This window comes from Vanacampus margaritifer, chromosome 14 (genome assembly GCF_051991255.1).
Source record: "Vanacampus margaritifer isolate UIUO_Vmar chromosome 14, RoL_Vmar_1.0, whole genome shotgun sequence".
NCBI lineage: Eukaryota > Metazoa > Chordata > Actinopteri > Syngnathiformes > Syngnathidae > Vanacampus > Vanacampus margaritifer.
The window spans coordinates 1,334,599-1,354,204 of record NC_135445.1 but is presented as its reverse complement, the minus strand read 5'-3'; the positions used below and the strand labels follow the sequence as shown (position 1 = coordinate 1,354,204).

The 19,606-nt window shown below is 44.4% G+C and overlaps 1 protein-coding gene and 1 long non-coding RNA gene across 9 annotated transcripts in view; one reads left to right on the top strand and one right to left on the bottom strand.

Annotated features, from left to right (window-relative positions):
* LOC144063708 (uncharacterized) overlaps positions 1–19,606 on the top strand; it is a 131,363-nt gene that overhangs the window by 40,142 nt on the left and 71,615 nt on the right. The gene's annotated exons all lie outside the window — the stretch shown is intronic.
* ntng2b (netrin g2b) overlaps positions 1–19,606 on the bottom strand; it is a 67,880-nt gene that overhangs the window by 34,467 nt on the left and 13,807 nt on the right. For all 7 annotated transcript variants that reach the window (XM_077585502.1, XM_077585497.1, XM_077585498.1 and 4 more), the window contains exon 3: positions 13,631–14,274. In XM_077585502.1, the coding sequence (XP_077441628.1) occupies positions 13,631–14,274 (644 nt within the window). The remainder of the gene's footprint in view (positions 1–13,630; positions 14,275–19,606) is intronic.

Genomic DNA, 19,606 nt, shown 5'->3' with positions numbered 1-19,606 from the left:
GAAAAATATATTCATACTTCATTCGCAGCCGCACCTGACATATTTTTTAAATGTTAGTCTTTTTACTTCTGTAATGACTAACTGTATATATCTTAATTTAAAAAAAAAAAGTTGCGATGCCAGATGACAACCTGCGACAAAGCAGCGTACATCAAAATGTATTATGTTGCGCAAGCTGTAGCAAATTCTTTGTCATCAGCCGGGAATGGAATGACCTTCCCAAGTTGCTGACCACGGCGCGAAGCGACCCTTATTAATTCATCGACACATGCCGCTCTTGCTAAGCGCTAATGTTAGCTTTCCCCGAAGGCCTGGGAGGCAAAAATGTCGCCGCGATGGGATCGGAGGGCTGGATTTTCACACGGTTGAAATGACTACGGACTGACGCACGTGATGAAATATGATGTAAAAGAAAGAATAGCAATATAATGAGTGGCTATAATGCTAGCATCCCGAGAGTTTATATGCTAACCCGAGGTAGCAACCAGAGTATGTGAAGGGGTAAGGCAGACCGACAAGGTTTTACTTCTTGTCCTGTGTTCAGGTCCTATTTGTTCTAAGAATCAATTAAAGGCTAGCATGCTAACAGTTGTAATGCTAACATATAGCATGATTAGACGCCTGAGTAAAGAAAGCGCAAAGCCTAACGAGAAGGATTTTTCACCCTCAACCTGTATCAGGACTACATTTTTTTTTTCTAATAAATGATCACGTAAGAACATGCTACAATTTGTAGTAAGAATTGATGAAATGCTAATATGCGAGCAGCAGGTACAACACGCGCTAACAAGGTAGTAATGTGAGTAGCAAAAGCGCAAAGATGGCTCAATTAGGGTATGACATCACAATTGACACTATCCCCCCCAAAAAAAGTGTTTTCTGTTAAGTGCTATTTATTTCTTTGTAACTTATTCTAAAAATGGGATGCCATTTTGAGGTCATGTCCCTGAAAACCTCGACTGTGCCTGGATCAGTGAGTGACTATGCGGCATATTAAGATGGTAGCATGTATATTGACCCTGGGAACATTTTCTGCACCTTTTATATTTGTTTGGAATTAAGAAAAGTTTTAAGAGATGCTTTACTGAAAACGAATACATTTTGGTGATTGATCTCCTTGACTCTTGATCAGTTCTGAAAAAAAGACATCGCTTTATCTAGAATCTCTGTTACAGTATGTTTTCAAGAGCTATTTTTGAGCAATACGTTTTCTTTGCCGTCCTTGGCTGCGACTTGACGGCATTAGAAAAAAAACAGGAGTCCCGGAGTGACGACAGTTGAGAGCCAATGATTTAAGACACGACCGTACACACGAAGTAAAAGAGACGGCAAAAGCGATGAAGGGACAAAAATCTCCAGGACGTCACGGGTGTGAGTTTAGACGGAGGCTCTTAACTATTGTGCAAATCCTCAAGAGTCCTGCCTCAAAGCCACTGAGGTGATGCATCTTTGTGTGAACGCATGTCAGACTCCTGAGCTTTGGAGTCGGCAAGCGAAGCCGTGCGGGCCTTGGCTTTCAGGCAAAATGGCCGCCGCGCCAACTTTGTGGAGTTTGTGAACACAAGCCTTCCATTTTTCTTACGCAAACCCTATTTTCTCTGCCTAGTTTTCAATGATGAGCCTGGGAAAAAAAGGCAACAAAAACACACACAAGTGCAAAGCGCCCTTGCGGGGTGGGGGTGGGGTGGGGTGGGGGGGGGGCGTATTAGCTTGTAATTCCGGCGAGACTGTGTCAAGAGAGGCTGCCCGAGGAGAAGGAGCTGAGCCGGGATCAGCCAGAGGACAAGGGTTAATATAATTATCCTGCTAAAACCTTGAGACTGAGAGAGCGTCGTTAGTCATAGCAAGACGAGAGCTTCCCAAGCCGCAGGGCCGGAAGAGGAGGAGGAGGAGGGTGTGTGTGTGTGGGGGGGGGGGGGGGGGGGGGTGATAAGGGTGATGGGTAGAGGCGAGGTGACGACACCGCAGCGCAGTTAGCCAGACAATTAGTGCTGAAAAATGCAGAAATGACATTGTTTATTAGTCTAGTGCGCCGTGGAATGCGGAATGTGACTTGCTTCTTGAATAATTCAGTTGCTAAACTCTACGTAAACTCCCGTTTTTTTCTTGTTGCAATCCGTAAGAGCAAAGGATGTGTCGTGAAAGTGCCCTTCCGTAATGCGTATTTTTTTTCTCCTTGCGCTTCAATGTGCCTTTGCAAAAACGGCTGATCAAAACCCTAAATGGCAACCATCGAGTGAGTCCTGCGAAGGCCGTTGGTGGTGTTGGGCGGCTTTCACAATATTTGTGAAGAATCTCACGGAGAAAAAAAAAAAAAAATGCATTCTAATCTTTACAGGTCAACTTAATTTGACTTTCTCAAAACTTTTGAATGAAGACGATATGTAGAAACATATTTGTCATTGCGCCTATAAAATGTATTCTGTTAATAATTTAAAATCTTTTTTTTTTTCTTGCCCTTTGGTACCAGTCCATTGACTGGCAGTTGGAACCTTGTACTAAAGTTTCACATTTTGCCCTTTCCGACATGTCTAACGGCAAATTTTGCAACAGGTGTTGGGAGTCCTGAACATAATCAGAATCAAATGTCAAGTCTTAATCTTCATGTTTCAAGCAAGTCGTGAGTTACCGTGGCCCAAAAACGATACTCAATACTTTTTATACAGCTCGATGTTCTCTAACAAGGAGCTGAGCCGTAAAATCAGCAACAGGTGTTTGATCCAAATTTCCCAAGGATGAGCACTTCCAATCCTTTCTGTGACTCTTCAAGTCTCTGTTGAATGGACCAACAGATGTCCGGGTTCAATTCAAATTGGCATTGAAACAAAATGGCAGCTCCCGATTGGACGAGTGGTCACTCAGCAAGAGAATGTGACGGCCAGTGTCGTCATTGGCACGTCCCAAATGAGAGCCTGGCATGCAAGAGCTATACTTGGAAGCGGAACTTTGCACTTATCGCGCTTGGGTCTGAAACTTTACACCAAATACGTCCTTCCGTCACTTGCTCAAAACAAAACAAAACCAAAAAAAGAAAACAGCGACCGCTCACCTTGCGATTGTTTGCATTCCTGCAAACAAAACTTGTTTGCGCGCAAGTAAAGGCGGCGCCCCTAATAATGCGATGCTAATTAATGTTCATCCCAAGGACAACCCTCCCTTCGCCCCGTGTTCTCCCACTTAGGATTCCCAGCATGCCTTTCAGCATTAAAGAGCGCTGGCGGCATCAAGAGAATCCCCCCCCGCATGTCGGACGCCCGGGTGAGACACAGTGCAGGCGAGAGCGGGGAGGATTCGTGATTGTATTTGCGCATTTGAAAGAATGTTTCAAGCGGGGGGGGGTCGTCAGGAAGGAATTTGCTGACTTTGGCTTTCCTCTTGTGAGACGATATCAACTGCGATTATCAAATCACTTACAAGCGGCGTCTCATAAATCATCACATATGAGGGCACATTTGTCACCGGGCCTTTTTTTTCCTGGTTGCTGCTGTCAATGTTGCGCTTCTCGGCTCACATCTACGCGGGACGGTGAGCCATAATTTGGGGGTCTGTAAAATAATGTGCAATAAATGATGTCATATCATTTTGAATGCATTGACAGTTATATTCGTCAATTGGGACTCGACCAGCTTGTCCGTGAAATTCAAGCTTGTGAGCCGCCGTGGTGAATAACAGATCCCTGTAGATGGCGACGTTGCATCGCTTTGGATTTCAGTTCAGCGTTGAAGATTAGCTTGGGAAAAAAAAGCCACTACTATTCAACTCAAACATAAAAAAATATATAGGGAAGTCGTTATACATTAAGCCGATTCCTAGCCACATATTTCAATTGCTTGACTGTATTATCAACTTTCCACCAGTAGAGGGTGCTAACAATAATGAGTTAGCATACAGTACAATGAGTTTTACTGTATGCCGTGAAAAGGTGTCGCGTGAGCACACACCAGATCTCCAAAAAACTTTTAGGTATTTGTGTTAACTCATTCACTGCCATTGACGGCTACAGACATCAAAAATTAATTTGAACTATTTCTATTGGGTTTTTGTTAACAAGAGTATGAAAACCTAAAGAAAAATGATTGTACATTTAGAACAGATATAAAAGTTGTGATTAATCGTGGGTTAACTAGTGAAGTCATGCGATTAATTCTGAAAAAAAAAAAATTGCCTGACGCCCCTAATTTTTAATAATCTTTTGTTCTTTTTTTAAAAGTTGTTTTTATTTATTATTATTAAAATTAGGTGAGTTAAGCAATTACATTTTTTAATCATAATTAATCGCATGACTCCACTAGTTAATTCACGATTAATCACAAATTTTATATCTGTTCTAAATGTACGACCAAAAAAAAATCTAGGTTTTCATACTCTTGTTAACAAAAGTGGGAAAAAATGTTAAACTAATAGAAATAGTTCAAATGTTTTGTTTTTTTTACGTATATAGCAGTCAGTGGCAGTGTTGAGTGCGTATAAAAGAAACTTTTTGGTTACGCTAGTGTGGCGTTTCACCGATCACGGATGTCGGGAACGTATTCCTTTTAATTCAATGTAATTGGTTGTTGAATCGCAAGCCGTCAATGGACAAAAGTCCTCCTGGAACCAAATATTTGGACAACCTGACAATTGGAACGCACAAGTGGTCACATTACACGACCGCTCGCTCGTCACTCTCATGAAGCCACCGAGGACGAGGAAGCGCGAAGGGTTGGCGATCCCGACGGCCTCCCTCGGAACGGCGGAATAATAATATTGAGCCGGCCTCACATCATTCAGCGCCGAATCGCGCGCGCGCACACACACATCTCTCGTCCCATGAAACTAGCAGTTAATCCATCATCTGCTTCCCTCTTTCTTTGCCGCTCTGCCTTTGATCCGGGCTTATACCTCCCGTACGCTCACCTTCACGTCGGCAGAGGACGCGCACGGGAAAAACTTTTATTTCAAAATAGTTGCTTTGCAAAGTCAAAGCCGCGGCTAATCAAAAGATGGGTGGGGGGGGGGGGGAGATGTGGAAAAGACACCCGACGGCAGTGACAAGCGCAGAGGACACGGGGCGCGGGTTCACAGAAGATGGACGAGCCCGGAGGCCGCCGGGATGCGGCGCCGTCCAGCTCGATGGCGCCTGGACAATAAACCTTTGTAGCTGGGAAGTCCCCGTAAGCCGGGCAGGGCTTAATTAGTCTCACTCCGGAGGCGCGCCGACTGAGAGTTATTCAAGGTTTTTGGACTACTTTTTAATCATCTTGACTTACCCCGGGTGTTCCGTGCCACCTTCCGTTCTCATCGTACACGTTTACTACCAGGAAGCTCAATTGCCAGTTGTTTACAGTTGGGGTGTCAAAATCCTTTTCAACGCAGGTCACATCATACAAACCTAATTTCCAAAAAGTTGCGATACAAAATCCAACTTTTGGGGATTTGGGTTTGTAGTTTTTCCGTCATGACCGTGAAAATCAAAGCATTTCATTGTTGGCACGGGGCAGAAAATGTCAAAACATTTTCTTTACAATATCTTATGCTACGCACACCCAAGTAGTAGCAAGGAAAAATTGATTCGTGGATTTGAAACTTCAACAACTTTTCTTCATTGCGAATTTTTGCATGCACACCAATACTGTAGTGTCATCAGCTGCTCTGGAGAAAAGCAAAGTTGTCTCCTATTTACAGAAATGCATGTGGTTTCGCGAGGCAAAATATTTCCCCTCGGATGGAGCCTTCCAAAATACTCGGGCGGCGCCTGCCGCAGAATCGCCACGGCAAACAACAGCCACCTGCCTTTGCAGGAGCGACGCCATAAGAACGGCTTTGGCCGCCGCTCGGCGACTTTCCGATGAGCGGCAAAATGTTCCGCGTCCGTCTGCTGCTCGCAACTGAGGCGGAGGACTGAAACCTTTCGGCACGTTCGCCTCGACAACAGAAACTTCACACGCCGAAGCTGGCATGAAATGCATGTGAAAAAACAGCATTAGCATTTAAATGAAGGGCTAATTTCCACTTTTGGAAGATTAATTGAGGTCGTAAACCTGATTGGAATAAATAGGGTCATTGAAATAGGCAAAAGGAGAAGTAGAGGGTTTCCCCCTTATTTGAGGACGTTGGGGACCCGAGTCCTTTCTCATGTAAGCAGGGATGTGATTTTTCCGCTAATTCGCGGAATTCCGCTTTTTTTATCTCCCTCCAAAAAAAAAAAAAATCAGTTTTTTTTATTTTTTTTAGTAGTTCATTGTGTATGCACATGACTCCGACAGATAACATCTTCTGCTATAACAAAGACATTTGTGGTATGCTCTAATATGAGTTACTTTTCATTTGGTCATGATACAATTATTTGTTCATGAAATTTGAACCCCTCAACATTATTTATGTGTTAACTTAGTAATCACATTAGTTAGATATGATGATATTCTCAGTGATAGTTTTTAAAAGCAAAGGCAGTCCAATGTTTTTGAATGTGACTGATTTTGAGTTGACTAAAACTGCCATTTTATATGGGATAGTTCAATAGACATTGAAAATTTCTTTGTCATGTGAGTGCATTGAAAGTACTTAAAAACACGGAAAACCCATGAGCTCCGGGGGGCTTGGCCCCCCTTGTCCCCCCACCAGGGCACTGCCCTGGACCTAGCTGGGTGCCAGCGGCCCCCAGACCCCCGGCTAAATTTTCAGATAATTTCACTTTGGTCAAATCACATCCCTGATTAGAGCATAGCAATGTGATCTTTGATTATGTTATCTCAATTAATTGATGATTAGCTGATTTTAGTCTTCAATTCATTGGCGGTTTCTGGCATGTGCAATTGATCGATTTGGTTCTTTATTGAACATATAGACACAAAGGAAAAAATATATAAATTGAAGTAAAAAAAGAAAACAAGAATAGGAAGAAAGAAAAGAGTTTATATGTTCAAAAGGGGTAGGAGGAAGTTAAAAACCAATCTAGTCCTACCCCTTGTTCGTTTTATGTTAATGAGATAATAAGGTCATGTATTTCAACAAAAGGAAATGTATAAACCTAATCATATATACAAGTGCACTTTAACGTACGCACATTTGCCAGCGACATGCACACGAAATCAACACACACACCACAATACGTGGCATGCAAGTCATTTTGTAAGCTTCCAGGATTTTGCTAATTAACATTGAAGTGAGAGGTTATCGGTGTCAAGGAAGTACGACATCTTCGAGTTCTCTGTATTTGGGGGAGCTCAGGTTGGGAACAGCAACGGAGGTCTGCTTATTACTGGACGATTGCCAGTTGCAATGTTGACCTACTTTTTTTTTTTCTTTGCTCAAATGAGTTGACATTACAACGTCCTGAAGAAGTAAGTTTCTTAGAAAAACGGAATAGTTGTAGTACTGAAATAAGAAATGTTGTTTTTGGTTACGGTCTGCTTATCAATGGTACTTGGCTTCTTTTATATCTCATCCCACTCATATCAAGCAGTCGGAATCAAAGTGAAAAGTCGGCGGGTAAGCGACGCGATGTGCTGCGGGGTCAGAGGCGGTAAAAGAAAAAGGATGCCGACTTCCTGGTCATTGGGCTTAATCTCCTTTCCTCCGTCTTGGCCTTAATCCACTTAGTCGGCTCTTCCTGAGTTTACAGCCTTTGCTTGATTCCATTATAAAGACCCACCGCATGACCCGCTTCTTATTTCATTAAAAGGCTCCAATCTCCGACTCTGCGTCTAATCTATAATGCAGACGAGCGGCCGTATGGACCGCGGGCCGCTTGCTTTGGGATTGACGGATGGGGCGGCGGCGCGGAGGACGCTGGGGTGAATTTGAGAGCCCCGCTCACGAGCGGCCCAATGTGATTGCGCTGAGTCCAACCATGAGAGTCGTCTTCTCTTTCTTTGATGGCTTTCGCCCTGAGTGATATGGAAATTGCCCCCGATCGAAGGGGGGGGGGCATCAAGACGGGCCGGGCCGGCTCTGCCAAGCACCGACACCTCGGACGGACCCTTGTTGTTGTCGGATAACCTTGAGTGAGAAAATCGTTGTGGAATATTCCATTGATTCTCCTTCAATTAGTCTCTTGCGACTTCTGCCTGCGTTTGACCTTCTCCAACTCTGACCGGCCTTCACCTGCAAATCTCCTTTCACACGACCTCCGGTGCGCTGAGTGTTTTGTTTTGAAAGCTAAAATGGCAACCCTCCCTCGCGTCAGAGCTAATGTGCTATCCGGTGGTGCGGTTATTGATACGGCAGCACTATTAAGCGCTGAGCACCTGGCTTTGCTGCACACCTGCGCCAGCAATTTGCCATGCAACGTCAGATGAAGAAGATACAACCCCCGACCCCCCCGCCCCCACCCCCCCGTAGAGTGTGTTTTGCTCAAATAACCTTCAAAAAACTTCCTTCACACCAAACTTTCCTATTTAGATAAAGCTTTGGCTACATCTGGGGGCAGTTCAGAAAAAAAGCACAAAAACAACGAATCGCAGACTGATCAAACGTTACAACCGAGGAAAAGTTTCTGGCGCACGGACGTCAAAATAGTGTTACGGTGCTACCTTGACTTAAGAATGTCATTTTTTCCAAGTTTTCGTACATCAAATCAATTCTCCCTGTCAATATGAATTAAAGTGCCATTTGTCCATTACAGCCCCCCCCCACCCCCACAAAAACATCACGATTTCTGAAGAACTTAGGCATTATCTTTGTACAAAGGCTCATCCTGATGACCGCATTTTAAGATGAGTTAGCATCAGAAAGTTTGAGGGCTGGAAGCTCAAAGAGGGCAAGTTCAGGGGGAGTTAAGATCCGAAACATCATGTGTTTGTATCACTGTCGTGGTCGGCAATTTATACACACAGGAAACATTTAAAAAGGGTTAAATCAGTTCAGTCGTTCAGATTGTTTACAACTGGAAAAAAAACAAACATCTGATTTGCTGCTACTACATCGACGTGTGTCAGATGTGTGCCTGTAAGGGGCGTGGCCCAGTGAGTGCCATCAGGAGCTGGAATTGGAGTTGCTCCTTGCGAGTGTTTTCATTTTGTATTTGGATGTTTGACTGCCCCGTTAAATTAACATCTGAAAGTGCATAGGTGACTGTGGCTCTCCTTGCCCATATACCAGGACATTACAATACCCAAGAAGTGGCGTATCCGAAAATACTCGAAACTCAAATTTTTGGCTCGCAAAAAAATATCTATTTAAAAATCTACCTGTCGACGCAGACTCAAAAAAACTGCCACATTAGGGCCTATCTGGTAAGGTGAGGTAGCGCTGTAATTACCAGAGGTGGGCATCGTTATTGACTAATTGATGATTGATGGAAGTGCCCACCTTTTGCCGTGCGCCTCAGCACTTTCTGCGAATACTTGGTAATGCTTTTCAAGGCTTCGCATTATCAAGCATTCGCTGGAAGTGCTGAGGCGCACGCCAAAAGGTGGGCACTTCCATCAATCAATAATTCCAGTTAATGACGATGCCCACCTCTGATCATTACTTTGAACAGCCGACTGGTGACGAGTTGAGTCCCAAGGAGCTGCAGTGCGTCAAAAGAAGTGACCACAGCCTCCTCTGCGTCGATAACGGCGCCGTATCTCATTATCGCCTCGACCTGTGGCATGCTGCCGCTCGGCCTCCCATCGTATATAAAAACCCATTTCGCCGCGGCCACCCTCGCCGGAGCGGCGGCAGAGCCGAATATTCATTATTCAAATTTGAGGCATTGGAAAGCCCAACGTGTTACTAGGGCCAGATGAGATGAGATGAAATAGCTTAGCCTTTTGTCCGGGGAACATTGACTAATCGTCCCGCCCCACCAAAAAAAAATCAATTTCACAGCGTAAGCAGCATGCGGCCCTGATTGTACTGTACTGCTCAGGACCACTGCACCCCCCCCCCCCCCAAATTCCCACAGCACGATCATCTAATACTCCCAGCAGCCGCCCAGAATAACTTATTGATAGGCGATTACGTTACGGGTGGAAGGGACGGAAGAGCGACCGGTCTCTGTCATCTCCTCGGGGGCTATATTTGGAACACTGTTACCAGATCCAGCCCACCTGGACACGACACATCACCTGCTGCCACCAGCACGAATCTACGCATGAACAGTTACATCATCAAAGGCATTTTCTGGTTGAGTAAGCGGAAGATTCCATCCATGCAGCCATCCATTTTCTTTACCGCTTATCCTGTTCAGGGTCGCAGGGAGTCTGTCCCAGCGGACAGACTACGCCCTGGATTGGTCGCCCTTTGAGACAGAAGACCGTTGATGCTAACATGCAGTCTTCAGTTGCCTGAAAAAAAGGTCTGAAATCCAGATTCAAACCCCGATTTGGTGAACCGTCCATCCATTTTGGGTACTTATTCAGCGTCAGAGGGAGCTCGAGTCCAGCCCAGTCGATGGACTGCACCCCGGATTGGTAGCCCGTCTGTCACAGGGCAGGAACTGTTTATGGATTATTTGGAGTCATTAAGTCAACCTAATTTGAAAACTTTCTAAGGAAAACTCTTTGTAAGTTCTGATCCAAAATCAGAAACTGAGAGACTTTGAGGCAGACTTGCCAACCACAAGCGCTACTGTGTTGGCCATCCATCCATCCATCCTTTCATCCATCCATACATCCAGCCATTTGTTTTTTGCATTATGTGTCTAGAATAGGATACTTTTCTATTAAGTTACCCGCATTTTTTTGTTAATTCTTACCAGGAACTTTTCGTACATTAGAAAGTTCCCGCCCCTTTGAAATCCTTTAAACTACACACCGAACTGGTTAAATACAAAACCTTTGACTGTAAGGAAGTACACAAGCCCTGCATGCTTCCCCGATCCTGTTTTAGTTCTTAAATGCGTTAGATGGGACCGCAAATTTGAGGTGTTTAGGCGTTCTGGGTTTTGGGTGGGAAAGCCCCTGCCCCTGCCCCTGCCCCTGCCCAAGCCGCTGCCCCTGCCCCTGCCTCTGCTCCGGCCTTGGCACCTCCATCACCCCCTTCACTCTGCCTCTGTGCTGAGACTGAAAAGTAGCAATGATCAATACCTGCAGGCCTTTTACGGGATGCCAGTGGCTTGTGTGTGTGTGTGTGTACTGTGTGTGTGTGTGTGTGTGCTGTGTCAGCATCCCATCCACCCAAGACTTCATTAACCACCAACCGCCTGCGCACGCACACGCACAAAAGATGTGCCCCCTTCCCCCCAAACTGTCGCTCATTTTCACTTTCCCTGCTCACCCGAGGACCCTCAGTGCACACAAAGGGGCGATAACCCCCTCCGCAACCCTCCGCCGTCCCGCTCCAGGCCCGTCCCAACAAGGCTGTTAAATACCATTCAAATGTCAGCCCGCCGTATTGATTGGAATAATAATTCTGAAAGGTTGGAGCGATGCGTCGCGGTTGCTAAGCGGCCACGTGACGGCCCCGAGCATCCTTCACTGTCACAAAGTTGCGATGTAAGAGCTTCCCCTTGCGCTCCCTTGGCGCCGCGCCGACGTTGCTTTGCGTCCGACTACCGAGGCCGCGTCTTTGCGTCGTTAATCATTGTCCCGGCGAGCCGGCGAGGGGATGCGTATGAAGAGCGATGGGGTCATTGCGAAGAGGCTTGCGTGCGTGGCTGTCACGCCGGACGATGTGTTGATCGCCCGGCGTACGGTAAGCCGCTAATGCGACGTCTTTTTAACGTGGGCGGGGCCTGATAATCGATTGTTCCGAGCGTTCGCCATATCGCCACACGTGCCTCCGGGTGGCAAAAGCCAAAGCGTTCTTTTGACGATCAACAAAAGCGTCCGTCGGCGTCTTCTGACCAAAGCTGAGCTGTTGAGAAAACAGGCTCGATGGCTTGAATAATGATTTTGCTGTAGTTTGAAGACGTGTCAGTCGAAAAGATGTTCGCTCAATTACTTGTAGGAGAGAAAAGTGTGAATATTGTCCATAGCACCGGAACCTGACTTTTGGATTCAAGTTTGTGAAAACGCATTTAAAATGACAAAACACACAAATTTACAACTTCTCCAATATAAAATTATTCACAGAACATACATTACTCAATATATGATGAAGGAAATGGGACTCTCAGACTCCGACATTTGTCTCCAATGCTTACAAAACACTACCGACACTTATGTTCATGCTTTATGGTTATGTACTCCGGTTATGTATTTCTGGACTAAAGTCTTAGAAAAACTTTCCGCTATTTTGGACTGTAGGATACCTTTATCTCCAAACTTGTGTTTGCTAGGTGACCTAACAACAACTGACTTACCACATAAACAATTTCAATCTACACTTGTAGCCCTTACTATCGCTAAAAAAACAATTCTTGTCAACTGGAAAAATAAACAAACTCTGAATATCGACCAATGGTCTAACCTCCTCATAAATCACATTTTAATGGAAAAAATATCGGCCTCAAACAAAAACCAAATATCAAAATTTATAGAAACATGGTCTACGTATATAGAATTTTTTAACCTAATTCCGGTTACTTAATTCTGTCTGTTAGCGAGAGCCACCACATCGTGATAACTTACATTGATGTTTCTGCATCTGGCAATTTATTATTATATTATATTATTAGTATGGGATTTTTTTTTAATGGGCTTTAGGTGAACTGATGAATACACACACGCTCGCACGCACGCACGCACACACACACACACACACGCACATACACATACTCACCCACATACAAAAAAATATATATATATATATATATGTGTGTATATGTATATATATATGTATATATATAAAAAAAAAAAAACATTTATTAAATTTTTTTTAATTGATTTGTTTGTTTTTTTTTAAAAAAAAAAAAAGGAGAGCAATGATGATGTCAAATCGAATGAACAATACTGAGCTCTCCTGGAAGAAAAAAAAAGAAAAAAGAAAAGTGTGAATATAAGGATGTGATTTATAGATGTATTGTGGTGTGTGTGTTGATTTTGTGTGTATGTCGCTGGCAAATGTGCGTATGTTAAAGTGCACTTGTATATATGATTAGGTTTATACATTTCCTTTTGTTGAAATACATGACCTTATTATTTTATTAACATAAAATGAATAAGGGGAAGGACTAGATAAGTTTTTAACTTCCTCCTTCCCCTTTTGAACATATAAACTGTTTTCTTTCTTCCTATTCTTGTTTTCTTTTTTTACTTCAATTGATATTTTAGACTAGTTATGTGTTTTCTTTGTGTTCATATGTTCAATAAAGAACCAAAGGAAAGAAAAGGAAAGCTCATATTGACAGGGAATATCCGATCTGTGGGTTTGCGCTGGCAGCTATCCGATACTTATTGGATTTTTATCCACATTTGGAAGATGCCTAGTTCCGATCTGAGGACATCCGATTCCTTGCGTTTCTCTCTCTCTCCCTTTTACTCTACTTTGACACGTATTCAGTTGCTTCATTTGAGAGCAAAAATACGGAATTGTCACTTGAAGCTTGCAATAATCAATTTGAGTCATCCATCCATCTAAACCCCTTTTCTACTTGCATCAATATTATTGAAAACACTCCAGCACCATCACTTCGCCCTTGATGCAGCAATTGCGTTATTTTTAGGAAAAAACTTTTTTCCAGTTCCCGCCGCACCCCCCAAAAAAAGCTTGTGTTAAAAGACGTTTTATCTTTGACGGCGCAGACGAACGAGACAAAAAAAAAAGCGGATCAGAGCCTCACCTGGCAGGCACCTCGATGTTGGAGATGGCGTAGAAGTACTTGAGCAGGTTGTCCCGCTGCACGTACGTGCCCCCCAGGGCGGGCCTGAGGAGCCTCAGCCTGAGGTTAGTGAAGGTGAAGAAGTCCCTCAGCCCCTTCATGCTCTCCATGCGCGTGTACAGGCCGTCCATGTTGTGCAGCCGCGGGCCGGCAAACACGGCGAAGCGTGCCCGGACCTCCAGCGTGACATTTTTGTTGCTCTTGGAGCCCACCCAGCGCGAGTACTGCTCGGTGCAGATGACGCGGGTGACGTTGGCGGGCGTCAGGTCGCGCACGCGTTTGGCCGGCATGTTGAAGGTGTCCAGGCAGTCGTCGGCGTAGTATTGGTAGGGTTGCCAGGAGCGGCCGTAATCCGTGGACTTGTCCAAGACCATGACGGTGGGCCGGCCGTACTCGAAGGTGACGTGGATGTCGTCGCTCAGCTCCAGACTCTTGTTCCACGACATGGAGATGTTGGCCAGAAGGGGCTCCGGGTGGCGCCGCCACGTGACCGTCTGCCAGTAGGTCAGCAGGCCGTTGCGTTCGCGGTCCTGCATCAGCTGAGGAGGGTGGGCCAAGTCCGGATTGGAGGCATCGCATTCGTCGCTGCACAGGTATGGATTCTCCTGCAACGAGGAGGAGAGGAGACAAGGGGTTCGATTAGATAACCCAAATATTCTTTGATTTGGCGGATGCAGCCATCCAATTTTGTACCGCCTTCCCCGTTCACAGCCACGTGCGACTTTGGCGACTTTGGGTGAGGGCACCCTGGCCAGGTTGCCAATCGCTGAAGGGTTGCATTCGATTGATCCCACTCAGGTTGACGGGGGACGAGCCGCCTTTGGACAACGGATTACATTCTATTAACTCTTTGACTGCCAAAAACGTTAAATAACGTTTAGTAAAATCCTACGGAGGAGTGCCAAAGACGTTAAAATACGTTTGTTTCAAAACAGAGGTGAAACTAACCATTTTCTATTGTTGATTACTGAAAAACGGAATAAGGTAGAAACAAACTTTTTTTTTCTGATGAAAAATGAGAGTCCAATCTTTCATTTGGTAGTATGTGTGTTTCCATAGTCCAAACACATAATTTTCTATGGACCTTGAAAGATCAGTCAAAATGCTTAAATCGGCTGGCACCCACGGCATCCCTTTTCTGAAAACGTCTGGCAGTCAAAGAGTTAACCAGGAAATTGGATTTGGTTGAGGCATCCAGCCATCAATTCTGTACCAATTTTCCTGTTCGTGGCCATTTTGGCAAGTTTAGATGAGATCAGATTCATTACAATTAGATGGACAAAAATTTGGGACTTGGTTGAGCCATCTGTTTTCCAACCTAACCTGTTTTAGGGTCTCTCGTGACACCCTGGACTATTTGCCAGTTGATGAAGGGTTTTTGACGAGAGTAACACAAATCATCCGTTTTCTACCGCTTATCCTGTTCACGTTCACAGATGACATCCGCAACTTTGGGACGAGAACATCCTGGACTGGTCGCCAGTGGATGACGATTTAGATTCCCTCCATCCATTTTCTGTACCGCTTGTCATGTTAAGGCTGCCGCAGATCTGGAGTGGATCTGGATTCTCGACTAACGTACTGATTGGTCACCACCGATCAACCCCGGAACCTTTGACTGCGAGGCCGGCGTGTGGGCCACACCAGGAAATTCCTTCCACCGGCCCGCTATTGAAAGCATGTCAGCTAAACAGACTTCATCATCCTTTCACTGCGTTACGTCCCGAAAATCCCGGGATGCCCCAGCGCGGATTAGTCGGCTTGACGTATTCCGAGCCTGGCGGATATTTCTGTAAAATAGATGTTGCTCTGCGCTGTAAGCCGCTTGTCTGACATTTTACATCAGCGCAGAAGTTCAATATTTACACAAAGAAATCCCACAGATCCCCGCAGCCGTCTCGCTTTTCATTCTCTCCCGGCGCTTCATTTGCGCAATAAAAGATGCTATCGCAATGGTAATGATCATTAAGCCCCACCCCGCACCCCCGCGGGTACACTCACAAGACTGAGCGAGGCCGATTATGATCTCCCAACGTTTAGTTACAGCCATTCATTGGATCAAAAGCGGGCTCGCTAATTGACATTGTTTGTATGGCCCGGGTTCGTCATCCATCACTGATTACATCCACCGCAATCATCATTTAACATTTCCACGTATCGGAGACTTGATTATTCCAACAGCAATGCCGACGGCAGTTTCCCCCTCCACCGGTCTGGTGGCCTCGTACCTGGAATTAAATTTTATGGCGGATGTTATGCTCTTTCTTCTCAGAGCCGCGGCTAATGCAATATTCCTTTTAGATGTTAGCGCGGCTGGCTTAACAAGCTCCTGATGGAGAGTCTTAAAATAACCCTCCTCCCTCCCGCCGCCATCCGTTACTATTCCACATTCTTCTGCTGGATTTTTAGCGCTACATGATAAGCTATATAGTTTTACTACCGCTTTTTATGGCGCTTTTACATTGCGTTTTATGTGCCCGTGTTTGGCTCAATCGGAAAATGGATAAAAGTGCAGCGCTAGCCTGACACAAGTCAGCCGATGGTCTTGTGCTAAGTTGGCCCGACTTGCTTGCCGGCCGAGGTCTAGTCTACCTTTTTTTTTTTTTTTTTTCATTTGAGATTTCATTTGATGCTTTTATAATTGAGGGAAGATTTTACCGTTTTGAACACTTGCATAACTCAGAAAGCCCACTCCAAGTATATTGTATTCCGATTGTCCCACGTGACAATTCTCTTACCCCCCCCCCCCCCCCCGCCGATGGTTAATATTGTTTGTACTTTTGTTCTTTTTGCAGCAAGCGGCCGCTGTACACTCAGCGGGAGGCGGCTATTTGAACATGCGCGCAACAACAACACCCGTAGCCGGCTAATGAGCATGACAGTCACAAGAAGTGGGAATGCAAATCGGCAAATCTTGCCTGACAATGAAGCGTAGACGTCTCTTTCCGTTGAATATATTTTTATTTTTATTTATTTTTAAACAGAGGTGGTGGCAAAAGCGGGAGTTTGTGGTTAAAAAATAATAATTAAAAAAGCACTTTTTTGGCCACATTTGTTGAAACCGTTACTATAACCAGATCTTTTGTTTAAAAAAAAAAAAAAAAAAAAAAAGCACTGACCTGTTACCTTGGGCTTTAGGAGCTTTTCTGAAAATACGGACGTTCAAGCAGGCTTCCCGTTTTACGACCACTATCGAACATCAGTTTCCGCGAGGCCGCCTGCGTTTTGTTTTGTGGAAGTGAGCTGTCACTCACGCCCAAGGTAGCCGTCTTGCTAGCAAACGGCAAATTTACAGCACAACCCTTCAAGGCTTCAAAAGCTCGCTCCATCATCTGATTTACTTCGACCGCGGCGAGCGGGAAAACTCGGCCGAGTGGAGGAGGAAGGAGGGAACGCTTTTGAGATGACGGAGGGGTGAAAACACGGCATGTCTGGAAAATAATCTGTCACGTGCCGCACTGGCGCAACATCGACGCCCGCCTTAGACGTCTGATAACGTAATTATCTCCCTCGTACCGACTCGGTCACGGATCACTGTCGGTACTTAAACACGGGGACTTTGTGGAGCTCATAAACACAACAACTTGTTTAGGGGCTGCTTTAAATGAGACCTGAGAATGGTTCAAAAGTGAAAATGAGAAGAAAAAAAATCCAACAATAAAAACTTGCATTTCCTCTTCATGACAACTTGCTGTTAAAATTTCAAATTTTAAGTTATGGGCCTTTAGTGTAGTAGCAACGTTGCACCACAACAAAGCTGGCAGCACTGAGGTCGAAGAGATGAAGCTTAATTAAGAGCAGGAAGAAGAGGCAGAGAAGGTCCCCTATTAAGCTGTAGTAAAAGTTTAATTTGCCTAGCATTCTATGCTAATTTTAGCTTGTTTATGGTGTTTCACCTTGTATGTTAGCATTAATCTAACAGAATTTGGTTAGACAAAATGGTACGGTTCCCGTGTTACATAGCCGACAATGTTGGGTCCGTTTTTTCAGGAACCTTCAACCAATCGGCTCGAAGCAAGTAGAGTGTGGTATCTTGAGGCATAAGTGAAGTTTTTTTCGAGATACAAACCGTTATTCGGCCAATTTTTCTTTCTTTCAATTTGCTGTATGGTGACCTTGAACTCAACTCGACAAAACAAAAAAAAACAAATCTGCTGTATTGCGTCATTGTTATAACACTTGATACAACAAATATTTGAACAGTGCAGTAACACAGACAATCTAACAATACTCACAGGCATGTATTCTTTATCCTCATGAAAACCAACAAATTATTGCATTATTGCAAATTCTACTTTGATTGTGTCTGCATCCTTGTATTACGCTGCCCCTGGTGGCCAAATTACACACACCAGGAGGAGCCGCCATTAATTAATCATTCGTTCTTTCATGATGTTCTCATGACACGTTTTGATGACGTATGATATTACGTATGAGTGCCAACTAGCTTACGTGAACAAGAGTTCGGTAGACGTAGTGGTAGGAGAGATGGTGGAAGTGGGGGGGGGGGGGGGGGTTTGAGTACATTTTGTTGTGCCCTCCACCGGTGCGTCTCCTGACCTCGGCTCGCACGCGCGTTTACGCGCACCGGACAGGATTAGCCGTCTTGTTGTTCCTGCGATGACCCCCCCACCTACAAATCCTATTGAAAGTGATCCCACTGTCAATTGGCCCAGATAAAGAAAGCCTTGCCTCGTCCGCCTTCCCTTTCGCATGTAGGGAAGCCGCTGACGTGCACGTTGGGACACAAATTATGGGGGACCAAAATTCCAAATAAATAAAGAAATGAATGAATAAATAAATAAATAAATGACTAAAAACGGATATAATATATATATATATATATATATATATATATATATATATATATATATATATGACTTCAGTAAACACCATGTTTACTTTGAACTCTGGGTTTTACTAATTGACCCAAGTCTGCAGATCTCATATCAATATTATGTTCTATGTGCCCCCGCACGTCAAAACACGGAAATTCTGACTAATATTGCACATTTGCATCCATGTCAGGGGGCTGCCATTTTGTCCTGTACCGCCCCCCTGCTGTCGCCGAAACTGACGTCACATGACCAATGACAATGACGATGATCTTGTTGTATTGGGAAAATATATGCAGCGGTATCTTGACTTAGGAGCTGCTACTTAGTCGATTAAAAAAACAAAAACACAACATAAAACAATAACGAAATTGACCAGAATTTGCATTCCAAGCCACAGCCAACAACACATTTTCAAAAAAAAAATTTGAACGGGACAAGCAGCCAAACACACATTTACAAAATGAAAACACTCCGAAGGACAATGAAGCAGCCATTAGTTGGGTCAACTGTGAGGAAAATGGCCAATCGAAGTTAGAGTCAATGCTCCTGATGTCACAATTAGGCCACGCCCCTTAATGGCACACTACACTGTGTATGTGGCTTGCAGTTCGTTTATCATTCATAAAATCTGCGTATTTCTTTACGTTCTCTTTCATCATGTTTTTAGACTTATATTTTACAACTAGAAAAATTCCAATCATTTGCTATTTTAATTTATTTAAATGTAAATGTTATTTTGTGAGGCTGTAATGGATTACTGGCATTTCACTTCATTGGAGTGGGGGAATTAATTTGCTGTACGACTAAATTAATCAACGAAATGAAATAAACTTGAAGGTAGCGCCCACTGTAATGCATCAAAAAAAAAAAAAAGTAGAACTGGATGCCAAATTGTAAAAATGCTGCCTTTCATCAGCCTTTTGTGACCTTCTGTGAGGATTAACTACAGTGGATGTGAAGTAATAGACTGTACGGGAGGGCGGGGCCTTTTATTTATTCATTTATTTATTTTTATCCCTCCGCGAGGGACGCAAGGTTGCGTTTAAGCCCTTTGTGTGCCCTGCATGTCCTTCGTGTCCTGCTCTGCCAGCATCGGCTC